The sequence below is a fragment of the Heptranchias perlo genome, chromosome 2, assembly GCF_035084215.1.
Source record: "Heptranchias perlo isolate sHepPer1 chromosome 2, sHepPer1.hap1, whole genome shotgun sequence".
Taxonomy (NCBI): Eukaryota; Metazoa; Chordata; class Chondrichthyes; order Hexanchiformes; family Hexanchidae; genus Heptranchias; species Heptranchias perlo.
Window position 1 is genome coordinate 159,665,810 of NC_090326.1, and position 21,044 is coordinate 159,686,853.

At 43.8% G+C, this 21,044-nt stretch overlaps 1 protein-coding gene across 1 annotated transcript in view; it reads left to right on the forward strand.

The window, feature by feature from the left end:
• Positions 1 to 20,498, forward strand: part of sec22c (SEC22 homolog C, vesicle trafficking protein) — a 40,403-nt gene extending 19,905 nt beyond the window's left edge. The window contains exons 5-7 of the mRNA XM_067968261.1: positions 2,207 to 2,325; positions 7,231 to 7,296; positions 15,372 to 20,498. Coding sequence (XP_067824362.1) covers positions 2,207 to 2,325; positions 7,231 to 7,296; positions 15,372 to 15,572 — 386 coding nt within the window. The 3' untranslated portion in view covers positions 15,573 to 20,498. The remainder of the gene's footprint in view (positions 1 to 2,206; positions 2,326 to 7,230; positions 7,297 to 15,371) is intronic.
• The last annotated feature ends 546 nt before the right edge of the window (positions 20,499 to 21,044 follow it).

Sequence of the window (21,044 nt, forward strand, 5' to 3'; positions counted from 1 at the left end):
CCGGACTTGCACTTTGTTTTTCTCGGAAGTGGAGAACTGTTTCCAATTTGTCAATATTGAGACAGCAAGACTGACAATTTTTTTTCCACAAGCAATGTCCAAAACAGAAACTGATCATAACGAAGATGTCTCTATACCAACTCACCGTCTCCCTACGACTGGACTACTATCACCTTTTCTCTCAATCCACCTGTTGTGACAACTATCGGGGGGGCGGGGGGAGAGCCATTGTCATTTTTTTTAAATTGGCGACCCAATATTGTAGCAACATGGTGACTCGCCCTGATAGTTAGTTGCTGTGTCCAATCCTGATTCGGTGACAGTGTGCTAACATTCCAGAAACATTCAAGGATCAATTAGAGGACGGGAAGGGCAGAGAGCAGACCATGAGGGACAGGGTGTGGGCTGGGCAGGTGTTAACTGAATTTGATGGTATCTGTCTACCTATCAGACCAAGTTTTCAATGATAGCAAACATAAGAACATAAGAAATAGGAGCAGGATTAGGCCACATGGCCCCTCGAGCCCGCTCCACCATTCAATTAGATCATGGCTGATCTTCAACCTCAACTCCACTTTCCAGCCCAATCCCCATATCCCTTGATTCCCCTAGAGTCCAAAAATCTAACTCTCTCGATCTTGAATATACTCAACGACTCAGCATCCACAGCCTTCTGGGGTAGAGAATTCCAAAGGTTCACAACCCTCTTGAGTGAAGAAATTCCTCCTCATCTCAGACTTAAATGGCCTACCCCATATCCTGCAACTATGCCCTGCGTTAGGGTTAGGATCTCCAAATGCTTAGATTTATTCAGAAAACAAAATAGAGGTTAAAATTAAGGAATTAAGAATCTGTCAGAATCCTGATTCAGTCATAAAACCAGCCCCATTTCCTGCTATGAATGAAAATACGCAACCAATATGTTGTTAACACCCGGCCTAGCATTGTGGAGTCTGACTGACACCCATCCACGGTCCAAGAATATCCCCACGTGAGCCCAAATTATAAAATGATCAATCGTAGCAATCATTGGAGTGTCTACACTTAAATCTCCAACAAGTTCCCTCTTTTCTGTCGCTTATAGCATTTTTGTTAATCTTTCTCGTTCTCGCTTTCAAGACCTTTATAATCGTTCGATACCATTTACTTTTGTGTTTTCTATCGCTTATCATTTTGCGAACTATTTTTATATTGCCTATTGCAAACATGCCTTTTCACGATCATATGTGTGCGGATTTGACATCAGATTAAGTAGGTAATATTTAGCATTATTGTTTAGTAAAATGTAGGGGCCCTAAACCGAACCTTTGCAAGGGGGGCCCCCCGCAAGGCAAACACCGCCCCTGATAATATCGCAGTGACACTGACATAAAGCACTTCAATTAAATGTTCTTGGGCTACGTCAACATATATACCAATAAAAAATGGTATCTTCCTTTGTCTGAAGTTAGAGTGTTATAATCAGGGTTCCTCACTAATGAATTGTGCAGTTGGCTTCACACTGTGACAGACTAGGAATTCCTGGCCCGAGTGCCCCCTCACTCGGGGAGCTGGAGGGTTGCAGTGGTGGCTCAAATTTGGCACAGGATCCTGTTCTGTCAGATCGCCATCTCTTTTTTTTGAGCGCTTGCAAATTCCAATTGGGGTACAAGAGCTTTACTTCAGACCCTGCCAAGGGCAGATGCCCAAGCATTAGTGGGGGCTTGGGAATGGCTTGTTTTCTTGGGGAGGAGGTATGTTGTATGTTGTGGGCGGGAAGCCCCAAGCCACAGGAAATTCCCTAAAAAGAGGATTTGATTTCAATATTTCCATGCTAGGGAGCAGGAAAGCCATCAGGCTTCATGCTTCTTATCACTACTGGTTAACCCCAGTTGCAGTGTGTGCCTGTGTGGATTTTGGCTGTAAGGACAGGATGTGATGCCCTACACAGCAAAATAGCTTCCCAGCACTTACTATCTTGGGTCAGGTAATTAGGTCATTATTAAATTGGGTGAGGTAATTGAGGGCTGTTGGGACCAAAGAGAATAAGTTGGATAAGATTGGAAAGACAGGAAAAATAATAAATCTGTCCCTCAACAACAAGAAAATCTGGTATCTACACAGGGCCGATATCCTGGTATTAGGCTGACACGTCTATTAAAAAGACCGTCACTATAGCAGATTGCCTCTATTCACAAATACAGTATCTTGTTTTATTTACCCTCAGCACCCAGTTATAGACTGGAGCCAGTAAGTGTCGTTGGGATCCTCTCGGTTATCCTTAATATCATGTGTGGAGCTCTCAACCTGATCCGTGGCATTCACCTCATAGAACACAATTTTCAGGTAATTGAGAAATTTGCAAAATATTTTCACAGATTGAATGAAATAGCTGACAGCAGAGCTGAATAATATTTTTGTTCTACGTTTTATTTTTTCTTCCCCGTACAAAAATACACAAAATGTTAAAGGAATTATTAAAATCTATTTGATGCTTAAAGCATCACTTAATTGGACCAGTTCATTTACTACCCCTGTAGTCATGGCGTGGTCACATAGCTTAGTGGAGTTGGCCTTTATTTTAACATAATGTTGCAAGAAATACCTTTTCCCATCTATATTTATGAATACAGTGAGCAGCAAGACGCCCAGTACAGGCTCCTGTGAAACTTCTATAGTGTAGTGGTAGCACTCTTGAGTCAGAAGGTTGTGGGTTCAAGTCCTACTCCAGAGATTTGAGCACAAAATCTAGGCTGACACCCCAGTGCAGAGGGAGTGCTGCACTGTCGGAGGTGTCGTCTTTCAGATGAGATGCTAAATCGAGGTCCCATCTGCCCTCCCAAGTGGGCGTAAAAGATCCTATGGCACTATTTCGAAGAAGAGCAGGGAAGTTCTCCTGGTGTCCTGGCCAATACCACCAAACAGATTATCTGTTTGTCGGACCTTGCTCTGTGCGTAATTGGCTGCTGCGTTTCCTACATCACAACAGTGATTACACTTCAGAACTACTTAATTGGCTGTGAAGCGCTTTGGGACATCCTGAGATTGTGAAAGGGACTATGTAAATACAAGTTCGTTCTTTCTTTCACTGTCTATCAGGCAGATCTATTTTCATTTGTTGTCATGTTCTGAGTTTCACTTGTTTACTAACGTACCATTATTCTGTGATCCTCTCCAATCTCCCTCCAGTGTCTCTGCACATTTAGCCAGTGAGTAGCTGAATAATGCAGACCAAAATGATCACAGGTTCAATCCCTGGTCTGTGCCACAGCCCCACAGTTAATCTCAGCAACCCTCGACTAGGGAGGGGGAAATTTGGCCAGGGTTATCATGTCCGATTTATTCACTGACCCCCGCCCGCCCACCCTCAATTTGTTGAAGGGCATCAGGTGAAGGCAGAATTGGGCTACGATGTTCTGAGGTTGAATAGTCGACACTCAAATGTCCTGGTACACCCAATGGTTACTTGGTTGAGGTACTGGAGGGTGCTCAGCTGTCATCAAACTATAACCTGTGTGTGTTAGAGGGAAGAAGGGAGAAAAGTAGTGAGAAAATGAGGATGGGGATTCCAGTCAATTGCTGAGGCATGACCTGTTGACTTTTAAATCCATGCTTACCACTCATTAAGATCTCTGTACTCTTCAGATAACCATTAATAACATCTCGTAAAATGCATTTCGCCATTTTTACAATATAGATGTAAAGCTATGGGGAAAGAGAGGGGTAGTGGGAGTAATTGGATAGCTCTTTCAAAGATGGGCCAAATGGTCTCCTGTGCTGTATGAATCTAGGTGTAATTCCCAGTTCACTTTCCACTTTTTTTTGCATAGATTTTCTATCCTCCTTTTTAAAGTGCATTTATTGGCATATCAGCCTTTTACATGCAAGCTTACGGAGTTACAGGGCTCAGCTAGTTGAATAAAAGATGATAATGTCATACTTTTAATTGTATACAGTATTTTACCAGATGTTTTATGTTGATTTTATTTGGTGTGGGAGCTTCAAATTGGTATTGACCAAGACAAAAATTGAGTTTGCTGAACTTTTTCATTGAATTAATCCTAATGAAAAGTTAAGAAGAAACGCATTAACAATGGGAGAAAACACATGGGGCTCGATTTTAAAAGTAAAAAACGGGTGGATTGGGGGCGGGGGGGGGCTTTAAAAATTGCCACCATTTCAGACCTGCCCCCAACCCGCCCATTTCTGGTTTTCACGGGTGCAGGACGAGGGGCGGGCAGTCAACCCGCTCCCAGGAGGCGGGTCGGGCCTTAAAACCTTTCATGGAGGCTTCAGGCCTCCATTTTTAACTAATTCCCCATTTCAATCCTGAGGGGCCGGGATTCCCGGGCCTTCTGTTTTACGCCTCGTGAAAGCAGGCGAGAAGGCCCAAGACTGCAGGTAAGTGCCTAGAAAGGCACAGCTTGTGGGCCCGCAGGAGCAGGAGTGCTTCCCCCAGGCCAAACAAGCCTTCCTGCACTGATCGCAGACATCACCCCCCCCCCCCCCCCCCCCCCCCCCCCCGATCGTGGGACCCCAATTCTCCGACCTCTGTCCCGATCCCGCTCCCCCCCCCCCCCCCATGACTGACTCATGCCCACCCATGCCCCCCCCCCGTTTTACCCCCTGCCCCCCACCCATGCAGACAAAGACTTAACTGCAGCCGCCCTCTCCCTGGCTGGTCCCCATCCTACTGAGACCAGCCTGTCAATCAGCCGGTCAGTTGGATGGGAAACCGACAAAATCGTAAGGACATCCGGGAAACTTGTACTAATGGGTTTCCCGACCTCAAATTGACCCTAGTGACCCCTTCCCGGCTCCATTTGAAAATTGAGCCCATGGTAATTGACAAGATAGGTACAAAATGAGGAAAGAAGTTTGACTCGTCTTAGCTCATCCAGCCACAAAGACATTACAGTTTCCATCACGGCATCCAATTGATAAATGATTCCAGGGATTTTTGCCTCCACTCGGAGTCCATTCCATGTATCGATCACTCTGTGAAGCAGAGCTTCATAACATCAGTCCTAAATTTACACCTACTTAATTTAAACCTGTGCTCTTTGTACTATTGCCCTGTTGAGTTTGAAATATTTTGGATATACGGTACATTGTCTTGCAAACCTCTCTTAAGGCCACTTCTCAATTGTCTCCTTTAAGCTGAATTGTCCAAGTTTTTAACCATGATTCAGTGTTGTGACACGAGGCATCAGCCTTCTGGCTCCTTTTTGCACTGTCTCCAGGATCAAATGTCTCGGTGATCAATACAAGATGCAGTTCGAGCGTGACACCCCCTGACTTGTACTCCACTGTTTCCTGGTTATATAATTCAGCATTCTGTTTGTTTTCTTGATTGTTGTTCTGCAGTGATTGGACACATTGAATCTATTAATACCTGTAAGGAATCTTGCAACACCAGGTTATAGTCCGCCAATTTTATTTTAAAATCACAAACTTTCGGAGATTATCGATTATCGATGGAGATAATCTCTGAAAGCTTGTGATTTTAAAATAAAATTGTTGGACTATAACCTGGTGTTGTAAGATTCCTTACATTTGTCCACCCCAGTCCATCACCGGCATCTCCACATCATGGCTATTAATACCTGGCAGATGTCGTTCAATTTCATCCGTGGCTATTTCAACACCATCACGGATTACATGTGTCACTCAGTTTTTGTTTCTTCCTACACGCAGTGCGTTACATGTGTCTGTTAAATCTCATCTGCTGAACTTCCAGCCACTTACATATTTTGTCTAACTCAATTAGTATTACATAGAAAGTACAGCGCAGAATTCGACCCAACTAACCTATGCCGGAGTTTATGCTCCACACGAGCCTCTTTCCACCCTACTTCATCTAACCCTATCAGCATACCCTTCCATCCCTTTCTCCCTCATGTGTTTATCTAGCTTCCCCTTAAATGCATCTATGCTATTCGCCTCATCTACTTCTTGTGGTAGCGTGTTCCACATTCTGACCACGCTGAGTAAAGAAGTTTTTCCTGAATTCCGTATTGGATTTATTAGTGATAAATATAGAAACATAGAAAATAGGAGCAGGAGTAGGCCATTTGGCCCTTCGAGCCTGCTCCGCCATTCAGTATGATCGTGGCTGATCCTCTATCTCAATACCATATTCCCGCTCTCTCCCCATACCTCTTAATGCCTTTTTTGTCTAGAAATCTATATCTCTTTCTTAAATATATTCAGTGACTTGGCCTCCACAGCCCTCTGTGGTAGAGAATTCCACAGGTTCACCACCCTCTGAGTGAAGAAATTTCTCCTCATCTCAGTTCTAAATGTCCTGAAACTGTGACCCCTCGTTCTAGATGCCCCAGCCAGGGGAAATATCCTCCCTGCATCCAGTCTGTCATTCTTCTAATCTCTAGTGAATACAGGCCGAGTCGACCCAATCTCTCCTCATATGACAGTCCTGCCATCCCAGGAATCAGTCTGGTGAACCTTTGCTGCACTCCCTCTATGGCAAGTATATCCTTTCTTAGGTAAAGAGACCAAAACTGCACACAATACTCCAGGTGTGGTCTCACCAAGGCCCTGTATAACTACAGTAAGACATCCTTGCTCCTGTACTCAAATCCTCTTGCAATGAAGGCCAACATACATTTGCCTTCCTAACTGCTTGCTGCACCTGCATGTTTGCTTTCAGTGACTGGTGTACAAGGACTCCCAGGTACCTTTTGTACATCAACATTTCCCAATCTATCACCATTCAAATAATACTCTGCCTTTCTGTTTTTCCTTCCGAAGTAGATAACTTCACATTTATCCACATTATACTGCATCTGCCATGTATTTGCCCATTCACTCAACTTGTCTAAATTGCCTTGAAGCCTCTTTGCATCCTCCTCACAACTCACAATCCCACCTAGTTTTGTGTTGTCAGCAAAATTGGAAATATTACATTTGGTTCCCTCATCCAAATCATTGATATATATTGTGAATAGCTGGGGCCCAAGCACTGATCCCTGCGGTACCCCATTATGATTATCTCATATTTATGACCCCTAGTTTTGAACTCCCCCACTGTAGTTTAGAGCTTCCTACTCATTTGGCTTATTATTCATATGATAAGCCTAATTTGTTACCTTTCTTTTGCCATTTACCATTAAAAAGTATGAATTTGGAAAGTGACACACCTGTACAATCACGCCTTATTGAAATGAACTTTGGTGGAAGAAGAGTATGTTGTTTATTATTATTATTTTTGTTAACTTTGTTTTTCACCAGGACGGCGATGAAGGAAAGGGGGCGGTTGTTGCATTTCTCGCAGCTTTTGTTACCTGTGTATTTCAGGTAATTGTAAACAATTTTACAACACCAAGTTATAGTCCAGCAATTTTATTTTAAATTCACAAGCTTTCGGAGGCTTCCTCCTTCGTCAGGTAAATGTTCAGGAGCTCCTTGAAGCCTACGCATTTATACATCACAGAACAATACATGGTGTTTCCAGACTGCCCCTGCAACTGCCCGTTGCCAAGGCAATCACCGTGTTCAGACAGAGAGGTGTCACCTGCAGAACCCCCGAATACACATTCAACAAAAAAACAAACAGGAAAAAAAAACAGAGAGAGGCAGAAACATCCGGAAGGCAGAGAAAGCCAGCAAATGACCCATTATATTAAAAACAGATAACATTTGTTCGCTGGTGGGGTAACGTGTAGCGTGACATGAACCCAAGATCCCGGTTGAGGCCGTCCTCATGGGTGCGGAACTTGGCTATCAATTTCTGCTCGACGATTTTGCGTTGTCGTGTGTCTCGAAGGCCGCCTTGGAGTACGCTTACCCGAAGGTCGGTGGATGAATGTCCATGACTGCTGAAGTGTTCCCCGACTGGGAGGGAACCCTCCTGTTTGGCGATTGTTGCGCGGTGTCCGTTCATCCGTTGTCGCAGCGTCTGCATGGTCTCGCCAATGTACCATGCTCTGGGGCATCCTTTCCTGCAACGTATGAGGTAGACAACGTTGGCCGAGTCACAGGAGTATGAACCATGCACCTGGTGGGTGGTGTCCTCTCGTGTGATGGTGGTATCTGTGTCGATGATCTGGCATGTCTTGCAGAGGTTACCGTGGCAGGGTTGTGTGGTGTCGTGGACGCTGTTCTCTTGAAAGCTAGGTAATTTGCTGCGAACGATGGTCTGTTTGAGGTTGGGTGGCCCTAGTAAGAACGGGATATGACGCCCTAGTAAGAACGGGATATGACGCTCGACTCATCGATCGACAGTTCCGACGGGCCACAGCAAAAAATCGCATAGACCTCCTCAGGAGACCAACACGGGACGCAACCAACAGAGTACCCTTTGTCGTCCAGTACTTCCCCGGAGCGGAGAAACTACGCCATGTTCTCCGCAGCCTTCAACATGTCATCAATGAGGACAAACACCTCGCTATGGCCATCCCCACACCTCCACTACTCGCCTTTAAACAGCCACCCAACCTCAAACAGACCATCGTTCGCAGCAAATTACCTAGCTTTCAAGAGAACAGCGTCCACGACACCACACAACCCTGCCACGGTAACCTCTGCAAGACATGCCAGATCATCGACACAGATACCACCATCACACGAGAGGACACCACCCACCAGGTGCATGGTTCATACTCCTGTGACTCGGCCAACGTTGTCTACCTCATACGTTGCAGGAAAGGATGCCCCAGAGCATGGTACATTGGCGAGACCATGCAGACGCTGCGACAACGGATGAACGGACACCGCGCAACAATCGCCAAACAGGAGGGTTCCCTCCCAGTCGGGGAACACTTCAGCAGTCATGGACATTCATCCACCGACCTTCGGGTAAGCGTACTCCAAGGCGGCCTTCGAGACACACGACAACGCAAAATCGTCGAGCAGAAATTGATAGCCAAGTTCCGCACCCATGAGGACGGCCTCAACCGGGATCTTGGGTTCATGTCACGCTACACGTTACCCCACCAGCGAACAAATGTTATCTGTTTTTAATATAATGGGTCATTTGCTGGCTTTCTCTGCCTTCCGGATGTTTCTGCCTCTCTCTTTTTTTTTTCCTGTTTGTTTTTTTGTTGAATGTGTATTCGGGGGTTCTGCAGGTGACACCTCTCTGTCTGAACACGGTGATTGCCTTGGCAACGGGCAGTTGCAGGGGCAGTCTGGAAACACCATGTATTGTTCTGTGATGTATAAATGCGTAGGCTTCAAGGAGCTCCTGAACATTTACCTGACGAAGGAGGAAGCCTCCGAAAGCTTGTGAATTTAAAATCATATTTCAGGTAAGGTTAGCTTTTTTAAAAAAAATGTTTTTAAACAAATGTCCCTGCACATAAGGCCACTCTAATTTAGTATAAGCGTTTTACAGACTCCGTTTTACCGGGGTGCAGGGGATCAGAGATTAGGTTAACAGAAGAGAAGGGTTTGGTCTGAGAAGAGGGAGAATGTTCTCTATGTGATTGCCTTATAAAGGACAGCAGGTTGGAAGCAGCTCCTATTTCAAATATTTTATTCTCCGTGTTTGTTTCTTTTAAAATTCCATCCTTACAGTTTATTCCTTTCATCTCCTGTGTGGCTGCCTGCTTCATTTGCCCCTGTGCCTACCTTTAGCTGCGATCAGTAATCGTCTCTCTTTGTCTGCCTCTGTGCCTCGTAAATGTTACAACACAGAAGGAGGCCGTTCAATCCATTAAACCTGTGCTGTTCCTGGTTCTCGGTGCTGATCATGTTTCCCTGACTGTTCCTCTGAATGCCTTGTCTGTGCCTGTTTTACATAGAATTACATAGAGTGTACAGCACAGAAACAGGCCATTTGGCCGAACTGGCCCATGCCGGTATTTATGCTCCACAGGAGCCTCCTCCCACCCCTCTTCATCTAACCCAATCAGCGTAACCTTCTATTCCTTTCTCCCTTGTGTATTTATCCAGCTTCCATTGAAATGCATCTAAGCTATTCGCCTCAACTACTCCTTGTGGGAGTGTCATGTTTTTTTTTGGCCTTTCTTGCTTATCCCACTTCCCTCCTAATTTTCAGCAGATTGAAATAATTCTGAAACCAAAGCAAAATACTGCAGTTGCTGAAAATCTGAAATAGAAACAGAAAACTCTGGAAAACACTCAGCAGGTCAGGCAGCATCTGTGGAGAGAGAAACAGAGTTGACGCTTCAGGTCGATGACCTTCGTCAGAACTGGAAGATTAAAAAGATTCTGAAGTTCTCTTTTTTTCAGTGGGAGCCAAGCCTGATTTATTCAGGTAGCAGCATGGGTAATGCTATTTTTCTGCAGACCATTCAAAACCTCCCCTCCCCGTCCTTTGCTCAAACATTCCCTCCGTCTCTGCTGCTCCAGATCGTAGTCCAGTAAAACAGCTGTTAAGACTCTGAGCAAATACATCCCATTGGGTATTTTTCCTGAGATGGGTGAGGGGTTACATGGGGTCTACACCACAGAAAGAGGCCATTTGGCTCAACTGGCCTATGCCGGAGTTTATGCTCCACACGAGCCTCCTCCCTCTCCTCTTCATCTAACTCTATCAGCATACTCTTCTATTTATTTTTCCCTCATGCTTATCTAGCTTCCCCTTAAATGCATCTATGCTATTTGCCTCAACTACTCCTTGTGGTAGCATGTTCCACATTCTCACCAATCTCTGGGTAAAGAAGTTTCTCCTGAATTCCCTATTGGATTTATTAGTGACTGTTTTATATTTATGTCCTCCAGTTTTGGACACCTCCACAAGTGGAAACATTTTCTCTACATCTACCCTATCAAATCCTTTCATTGTCTTATAGACCTCTATCTGGCCATCCCTCAGCCTTCTCTTTTCTAGAGAAAAGAGCCCCAGCCTGTTCAGCCTTTCCTGATAAGTACATCCTCTCAGTTCTGGTATCAACCTTGTGAATCGTTTTTGCACCTTCTCTAATGCCTCTATATCCGTTCTATACTATGGAGACCAGAACTACACAGTACTCCAAGTGTGGTCTAACCAAAGTCTATACAAGTTTAACATAACTTCTCTGCTTTTCAATTCTATCCCTCTAGAAATGAACCCCGTTGCTTGATTTGTCTTTTTGATGGCCTTATTAACTTGCTTCACTACTTTGTGATTTGTGTATCGATACCCCTCGATCCCTTTGCTCCTCTACCCCATTTAGACTCTTATTATTCAAGCAGCATGTGGCCTCCTTATTCTTCATACCAAAATGCACCACCTCACACTTACCTATATTGAAATTCATTTGCCATTTACACACCCATTCTGCAAGTTTATTAATGTTTTCCTGTATTTTGTTGCATCCTTCCTTTGTGTTAACTACACCCCTCAATTTGGTGTTGTCCGCAAATTTTGAAATTGTATTTCCAATTCCCGAATTCAAATTGTTAATGTAAATTGTGAACAACAGTGGTCCCAGCACTGATCTCTGTGGAACACCACATCCCATCTTTTGCCAGTCTGTGTAGCTATCTTTAACCCCTACTCTTTGTTTTCTGTTTTGTAGCCAGCTTGCTATTCATTCTGCTACCTTTCCCCTGACTCCACATGCTCTGACCTTAGTCGTGAGTCTACTATGCGGTACCTTTATCGAAGGCCTTTTGAAAATCCAAATATATTGCATCTACTGCATTACCCTTGTCCACTCTTTCTGTTACTACTTCAAAGAATTCAATAAGATTGATCAAGCACGAATTTCCTTTCTGAAATCCCTACCAACTATTCTTTATTATATTTTCTTTCTCTAGATATTTTTTCTAATACATCTTTGAGTAAGGATTCCATTATCTTTCCTATCACTGATGTTAAGCTAATTGGTCTAAAGTTCCCTGGACTTGTTCTATCTCCATTTTTAAACATAGGAATCACATTAACTGTCCACCAGTCCTCTGGCACAATTCCCTTTCCTAATTAATTTTTATATATATATGTAATAGTGCCTCTGCTATCTCCTCCCTAACTTCTTTTAATATGCGTGAATGTAATCCATCCAGACCAGGGATTTTATCCTCTCTAAGTTTGATTAGTTTATCAATTATCCCCCCACCCCATTCTATCTTAAATGTCTACATCTTTTTTGATCTATTCTTCTAATGTCATACCCACCATAATAGTCTCCCTGGTAAATACTGAGGCAAAGTAACTATTCAATATTTCTGCCATTTCGTTGTCATTACCTGTGAGTTTATCGTGTGTATCCCTTAGTGGTTCTATCCCAATCCTGATTTTTCTTTTGTTATTTATGTGTCTGTGGAACACTTTACTATTTCTTTGTGTTCCTTGATAATTTAATTTCATAGTTCCTCTTTGCTTTTCTAATCTCTTCGTATTCACTTTTGTCATCCTCTCCTTTATTATGTATGTACTTAGTCTATGCCTTTTTTTGTTTCAGTTTTACCCGTACCTCGTTATTCATCTGTGGTGGTGTATTATTGGCTAGTTTGCTCTTGTTTTTTAGAGGAATACATTTCTCCTAAACTCTATTGATCACCGTTTTAAATATTTCCCTCTGCTGTTCAATCTCTCAACATTTTTTTTCCAGTTTACCTTCCCTAGTTCCATTCTCATCCCCTCAAAATTAGTTTTTTTTCCCAATCCATTACTTTTAGTCTTTGTCAAATGTCTTTCTCAATCATTATTTTAAACCTTATTATGTTATGATCGTTATTGCATGGATGTTCCCCTACGCTCTGGTTCATTTCCCATTATTAGATTCAGTAGTGATTCCTCTCATTGGGCTTCGTATGTACTGGGTAAGAAAGGAGTCCTGAAGACACTGTGTAAAAAAAAAAAAAACCCCATTCCCCTTTCCCTATCCCTTCTTGCCAGTTTATTTGGGGGTAGTTGAAATCTTCCATGATCATTATTCTATGTCTTTTACTCATTTCATAGATTTGCCTGCATATTTCTTCCTCCACTTCCCTTCCACTAATGGTGGTCTGTAGAATATACCTAATTAATGTGATCGATCCCTTCTTATCCTTTGTCTCAATCCATATAGATTCTGTTTCTATTTTAATCTTACTTATGTCCCTTTTTTCTACTGCCATTATGTTATCTCTAAATAGTACAGCTACCCCACCCCCTTCTTCAATCTCTATCCTTTCTAAATACGTTATAATTTTTAACTGCCAGTCCTGTTCTTTACGTCATGTTTCAGTTATCCATACTACATCTGGCTCCTCACTACAAATTATTGCCTCCAGTTCCCCCGTCTTGTTTCGGATGCTGTGCACATTGCTGTACAGGCAATTTAATTTGTTTTTATTAATTCTTCTACTCACTTTATTTTTAACAGTCATTTTATACTTATATTCTACAACTGTATCTGTTCCCTGACCTTTTATATTACCCTTATTCTTTACCTGGTCTGACCTTTACTCTCATCTCCTATTTCTTTTATCTTCAAGCTTGTGTTATTTTCACCAGGTTGATATATTTTTTTTTGGTTTCCTGGAAATGTTGCAGAATGCGTGATCTCAGGAATTCCTTATTCCTGCCAGGAACCCCCTTTTTAGGGGGCAAAAAAGAAAACTCTTTGCCATGCTTGTTGAGCTGAATGCCATTTAACGGAATTTTAAAAATGTGGATAAAGGGTGTTTACGCGGCAGCAGTTTCTGGTTGTAAGTGTCTGTGTTTGGCCGGTGCTTCAGTCTTTCTGCGTGATTGTTGACCGTTGAAGGCCACTGAGTAAGTTTACAGAAACGATCTCCAAGAGGATAGAAGGGGTGGAAGTTATACTTCAGTTGAACAGAGCCTTGGTCAGACCCCCATCTGGAGTACTGCGTTCAGTTTTGGGCACTGCACCTCAGGAAGGATATATTGATCTTGGAGGGGTACAACGCAGATTCACCAGAATGATACCGGGACTATGAGGATAGGTTGTATAAACTTGGCTTGTGTTCCCATGAATTCTGAAGGGAGGGTGGGAAATCGAATTGAGATGATTAAAATGATAAAGGGATTCAATAGGATAGATGCAGAGTAATTATTTCCACTGGTGGGGGAATCCAGAACGAGGGGGACACAATCTTAAAATTAGAGCTGGGCCATTTAGGAGTGAAATCAGGAAGCACTTTTTCATACAAAGGGTAGTGGAAATCTGGAACTCTGTTCCCCCAAAAGGCTGTGGATACTGGGGGCCAATTGACATTTTCAAGACTGAGATCGATTAGATTTTTGTTAGGCGAGGATATCTAGGGATATGGACCAAAGGAGGGTAAATGGAGTCATGGTGCGGATCAGCCATGATCTAATAGAATGGCGGAACAGGCTCATAGGGCTGAATGGCCTACTGCTGTTCCTATGTGAGTTTAAGCCTGCAATGGATTATTACAACAACAACTTGCATTTATATAGCGCCTTTAACGTAGTAAAACGTCCCAAGGCGCATCACAGGAGCATTATAAAACAAAATTGGCCACTGAGTCACATAAGGAGCTATTAGGATAGGTGACCAAGAGGTAGGTTTTAAGGAGGGTCTTAAAGGAGGAGAGAGAGGTAGAGTGTCATGGAGGTTTAGGGAGGGAATTCCAGAGCTTAGGGCCTAGACAGCTGAAGGCACGGCCGCCAATGGTGGAGCGAATAAAATTGGGGATGTGCGAGAGGCCAGAAATGGAGGAGCACAGAAATCGCGGATGGTTGTAGGGCTGGAGGAGATTACAGAGATGGGGGGGGCAAGGCCATAGAGGGATTTGAAAACAAGGATGAGAATTTTAAAATTCGAGGCGTTGCTGTACCAAGAGCCAATGTAGGTCAGCGAGCACAAGGGTGCGAGGAGAACACTGGAACACTCCAGTCTAGAGGTAACAAAGGCATGGGTTTCAGCAGCAGGTGAGCTGAGGCTGGAACGTAGATGGGCAATGTTACGGAGGTGGAAGTAGGCAGTATTGGTGATGGAGCGGATACGGGGTCGGAAGCTCAATTCAGGGTCAAATAGGACGCCGCGGTTGCGAACAGTCTGGTTCAGCCTCGAGCGGGATGGAGTCGGTGGCTAGGGAACGGAGCTTGCAGCGGGGACTGAAGACGATGGCTTCTGTTTTCCCAATATTTCGGTGGAGGAAACTTTTGCTCATCCGGTACTGGATATCGGATAAGCAGTGTGACAAATCAGAGGCAGTGGATGAGTCGAGAGAAGTAGTTGTGAGGTGGAGCTGGGTATCGTCAGCGTACATGCGGAACCTGAGGTGTTTTCGAATGATGTCGCTGAGGGGCAGCGTGTAGATGAGAGATTACTAGCAAAGTAACACATTAAACAATTTTTGCCTTTCGTTCACTTCCTGCCCAGTGTGATGTCTACTGTTCGAACACTTCAGCCAATATGTATGAATAAAGCATGGTTCTGTTGATTGCGCTGAACAGTACAGTGTGCAGTGTGTTTTTATTTTAATGGTTGAATCCATTTCTTTTGCAGTGTTACCTGTACCTGTTCTACATGTCTGCCAGGACGATCAAGGCGCCCGGAGCGTTGGTTCTCATCTTTATATGCAATTCTTATTTATTTGGGCTGAGGAACGTTTGGCAGATCCTTTTCCACTTAGGAGTGGCCTGTCTGTCCACGTATCAGATATTGTCAAGGAAACTCACCGAGAGACCGCACGACAGCGGAGTCTGATACCCAGGAGCACCCGGACCATTGACCAACACCGCGGATGGAAAGGTCGCAGCGACTGAGTGTTTTCAAATGTGCCTTCAATATGTTTAATGATGTCGTCACCATCACCACAGTTACTGCTTGGACTTGAAATGAAACACTACGACTTCTAAAAGGAACGTAAAATTGCCCCTCTTCCCAAAATGTAAGTCCCATCGAAAGAGAAATGGAATTTTCTTTGGGAGGAGAGGAAGATGATCACTCATTTATAATGTGTTGCCTTCCAAGTGCTTAACGGTACTCCAGAAGTTTAGTGTGGGACAGTAAAACCTAGATGCAACTGGATCGATCTCCCATGCTGTTGCACATGGTGAGTCAAGACCAAGAGTAGTCTTCGAGGGAAGCAGGTTTAGAGAGCAGAAGATAATTGGTCCAAGGTGTGCAGATGTAATTCGATCCCCGTTTCAAAGTCATACATTCTGTCCTTATTTTTATGTTTCCACGATAAATTGCTGCGTCCACATTTACCATGGAAAGTGCCTGTGTAAACTTGCCACGCTGGAACTACACTCTCCTGCCAGTGCTGGTGCTGCAGCAACACCACAGTGGAGAGGGTGCCATTACAAGGTGACAAGTTTACATGCACAGTTTCCACTATAAATGTGGACATAGCAATTTGTAATGGAAAGAGTTGACAACTTGTGTCTCTGCACACACTTCCTTTGATTATAGATATAATGGTATTGATGAGTGAGAGATGGCTTTACATAACACGCAAAGGTGAGTTTAACACGTGATTGTCCACATGCTAGATAGAAAGCCCCTTACCCAGGAGACTGGGGGTCCTAAGGTCTTTCACTCTTTTTACCTTGGATACTGTGTCCAGGGTTCATGTTCTTTGCCAAAGGATGGGATGAAAATCTCCTTTCTCTGTCATCTGTAAGCGTTTTGAATGAAAAGAGTTTTGTGTACTTTCAACCCAATCCACAGCACCAAACCTGCGTATAACTTGGCACGTTAGCCTGGGATTGACAAGCTCAACTCAGAGGCCATAAGGGATCTGATGTGGGGAAACTGAACATTTTAGAGTGGTACCTTTACATGTTTGGCGATATGGAGGGGCCTCCTTTTCTTCAGTAGGGGGCGGGTTGGGGCACCCTGTTGTGGCAAAAAAGAGGGAGCTTGTCGCTGCATTAGGTTGTGTTGTACCTGACCTGGAACTACTTGATACTCAGATTGCTGTACAGGTCTCCCGGTTAGACATCACTTCCCTTGATAAGCGCAAAAATTGCCCCAAGGTTTTTGAAAGACAAGGGGTAAAAAAACCCTGTGTTCTCTGTTGATGTGTGCGACTCTAATCATGACTTTTTAAAAATAGATTGACATTTATTAATGGGACAGATCGAGAGATAAAATGTTAGAATTTGGTCCAATAATTCACCTCCAATACCATCTCTTCAAATGGTAATTATACAGTCGAGGGGGACGTGATTTCTGTACAGTTCATCTGGTTCAGGAAACTCCACTTCCTTTCATTTAAATGGGGGGCAGAGATAATTTGAGGCTGTGTTTGTAGCCAGATGACTTGCTCATAAGCCTCCCAACTGCAACAAACACATCAAAATTATTTAATCAAACTTTTTTCTTTTGTATGTAATTTGTGTCAAAAATGCCCCTTCTATCTTTGTTTAGAAGAGATGTTACTTTTTCTTTACCGTTTCACTGCTCGAGTCATTTGTCCAAGTGCTGTAAATACTTTAGCGATGTTGACTTTGCTGTCCTATTCCATCACTCGTTTCTTGTTGTTTGCCAGTTGGGGGGGTCAGGGCTCTGCTTTAAGGAACTAAAGACAGGGCCACTAGCCTTTCATGTCCCCAGCTGAACCCAAACGGTCCCAGGCCTTCCTTGATCAATGCCAACCAAAACTTTATCCTTCATTATGTCACCACCTTCCTGCACCCTCCATTCTCCCGTTATCACTGTGGTATACCAGTGTTTAGCTGAGCATTAAGTCTTCCCAAATCCACAAAGTGAATGCTACCCTTCCATTCTGACAAGGTCATGGTGATGCAGTGCGATCCATTGTAATCAGTGATTCCTAAAGGCACAGGATAATTTTGGCATCCCTAAAATGGTGCTTAATTCAATTGGTTGCCGACCATATTACACAGGAGATATCATACAGCACGTGTGAAACACGTTTGAAGGAAAGCTAATATTCTTTGGGAGGGAAGGGAATTAATGACTTGGAAGACTTTTTAAACATTCGAACGGTGACTCGTCCTTTTTATGTTCTGTCTGAGTGAATGGAGTGGGAATCTCGTGCCTACGTTTAAACCAGGGCCTGCAGGGCTACGGACCAAATGCGGGAAAGTGGGATTAGGCTGGGTGGCTCGTTTCTCAGCCGGCGCGGACACGATGGGCCGAATGGCGGCCTCCTTTGCCGTAAATTTTTTATGATTCAATGAAATCACAGAATTGCTTCAGCTAATACACACGGGGTCCCATTGCTTGGCAAATCTGCCTTATTCATGTTACAGGGCGGATTTCGCGGTACTGGGCGAGCACAAAAACAACTGTGTGCGCGCAGCTTTGTGCGTGCCCAGTTTGAAAGTCGCAATTACGACTTTAGCTCTGGCTGCGCGCCTTCCTGGTTGTTTGGGGTTAGACCCCGATGAGGCAGTGAAAAAATGGCATCGCCGGCCTGCATGGACTGAAGAACATTCAGTCGGCCCACGGGCAGAAAGAAGTGGCAGCTGTTTCACATTGCCAGTATCGTGCCGTTTTTATGTCACTGCTCTGGACCTGCTGACTGAGGCGATGCCAACCCCTCGAACCACCGCAGTGGTAAACGCAGCGTCCGAATTGGCAGCGAGCTCCTGTTGCTGATAGCGATAGAGCAGATTTCAGGCGAAAGCACGGCTCGTGTCGAGAATTATTTATTTAGTTTCATTCTGCCATCGCTAGCAAGGCCGACATTTATTACCCATCCCTAGTTGCCCTTGAGAAGGTGATGGTGGGCAGCCTTCTTGAACCACTGCAATCTGCGTGTTGAAGGTGCTCCCACATTGCTGTTAGGTAGGGAGCTCCATGATTTTCACCCAGCGATAATGAAGGAACGGCGATTATTTGTCCGGAATTATCTTGAAGTTGAATTGTCAGATCATTAGTCTTTCTTTCTTCCAGTTTCAATGCGCGGAATGTCAATTGACTGGGTGGTTTTTTTTTTACAGATTAAGCATGCACTATTATTGCGGGAAAAAAATGTTTTTATATGTATTTTATTTATTCAATTTCAAATGTAATATCTTGGCTAACAATTTTGTGTAAGTGTGGTACCTTGTATGATGCTTTTGCTGCTAACGTCACAGACCTTTAGTAGGAGTTACTTGCATTTTGGAGCAAAAACAGTTGTTTTTGCGATCTGTGTGTTAACTTAGTGACAACTTAATTCTAAGAAGCCGTTTTAGTTGATGTCAGAAAATGATGGGCTGAGGCCCAACTGCATGGACTTCCACTCATCTAATACTGGCATCCGAGATGTGCATTTTAGGAGGTGATCCATAATATGTAATGATAACCTGCAAAGCCATATTGATTGGTCCCTATTAAATGTCTAGATAACCAATGATTTTATTCCCCAAAAGCATGAATATCTTTCTAATACAAATTTAGCAAAACAACCGTTTGTGAAAAATCATTTCATTGTACTACTAGAATTAATTACAAGAATGACTATAATCCAGTCCGTTCTCGTACAGTTTTAAAAGCAAAATACTGCGGATGCTGAAAATCTGAACTAAGGAGAGGGAAACAGAGTTAACATTTCAGGACAATGACCTTTCATCAGAACTGGAAGAAGACAATTCTGACGAAAGGTCATCGACCTGAAACGTTAACTCGGTTTCTGTCTCCACAGATGTTGCCTTTATGTTTTTATCTCATACAATTTTGTTCGATCCGCATCGGTCCAGGCTTCTTGAGAGGCGTTATTGTCTCGCGGGAAGTTTTCAGACTCAGTTACAGAATCAACCCTGTCTGAATACTTGGCTCATGGCTTGTAACTTGGTTACCACTTCAGGTTCACACTGGCGGGCTAACCTTTTCAATGTGGGACTAGCGCCAAGAAGGTGCTCGCCTTCCCACCTGCGCACCCTGATGGACAGCAAAGATCCCAAAATGGATGACCAAGGATCTATCCTACAGACCTGGCAGTACTCCTAACGGTATTATATCCCCCCACAGTGTACCGTTTCCCCCTCCCTAAAAGACATGTAGCTTCTTTTAATCACCCCGTCTCCTCCCTAACTCATTCTTTCCCAGGTCCTCAACTATGAATCCCTCTCCTCCCTCGGTATTCCCTTGCTCTTATAGGCTTCAAAATCCAAGTTTGATGTCACATCATTAGTGCTCATCTCCTCTTCCACCTCACACACTTCACGATGAGCCATGGCTCTTCGTCTCAGTTTCTCCATAGAGGACAAAAAAATCTGATCCAACTAACTTAAATTTCTTCAAAAATAAACTAGAACGCGTGGTAAATTGATCTCCACAGATGCGCTGAAGTTCCAGTCCATTGTCATTTGTGTCCGTTTCTCTGGCACTGGGGAGGGGCTCTCTGACCCTCGTATTCAGGGTGACGTTCGTCTGCCAACCTGGCCAGAACAAGGGGAGATAATCTTAGAAATTGAACGAAGCCGTTTAACAGTGAATCGAGAAAGGGTTGCGGAATGTCCTGGCCCGAGGGTCCGTTGATGCAAACTTAACTGTGATGCTTAAAAGGGAAGTAAGAGTATTAAGGGATATGGAGAAAAAGCAGGTATTAAGAAGGTAGAGCTGTCTAGAAATAAAACAAAATGGCAGATCAGACTCGTTGGGCCAAGTGGCCTACACATGTTTCTATGTCCAGCGGTTTACGCCCCAGAGCTAAAAACAGAAAGTGCTGGAGAAGCTCAGCAAGTGAAGCAGCATCTGTGGATAAAGAAACAGAGTTAACGTTTCAGCTCAAAGACCTTTCATCAGAACGTTCTGACGAAAGGTCTTTGACCTGAAACATTAACTCTGTTTCTTTCTCCACAGATGCTGCTTCACTTGCTGAGCTTCTCCAGCATTTTCTGTTTATATTTCAGATTTCCAGCATCCGCAGTATTTTGCTTTTTACACCCAGAGCTCCTGGGCAAAGAGAACCAAGCTGGACTATGTATCTTTTCTTGCTGTGCCGTCTGGAGTTTTTACAGGGATTAAATAATTATTGTGTGGGTGGGTAGCGAAGTGTCATACAAGAAGAAATTCAAGTGGGATTCAAAACCTACATGGATAACTGTTAAATAGTGTACGGTGACTGCAGGGTAGTTAATGTTAGGGACACCAGTAACCTCAATGCGCATTATTCATGCATAAGAACATAAGAAATAGGATCAGGAGTAGGCCATACCGCCCCTCGAGCCTGCTCTGCCATTCAATCAGATCACGGCTGATCTTCGACCTCAACTC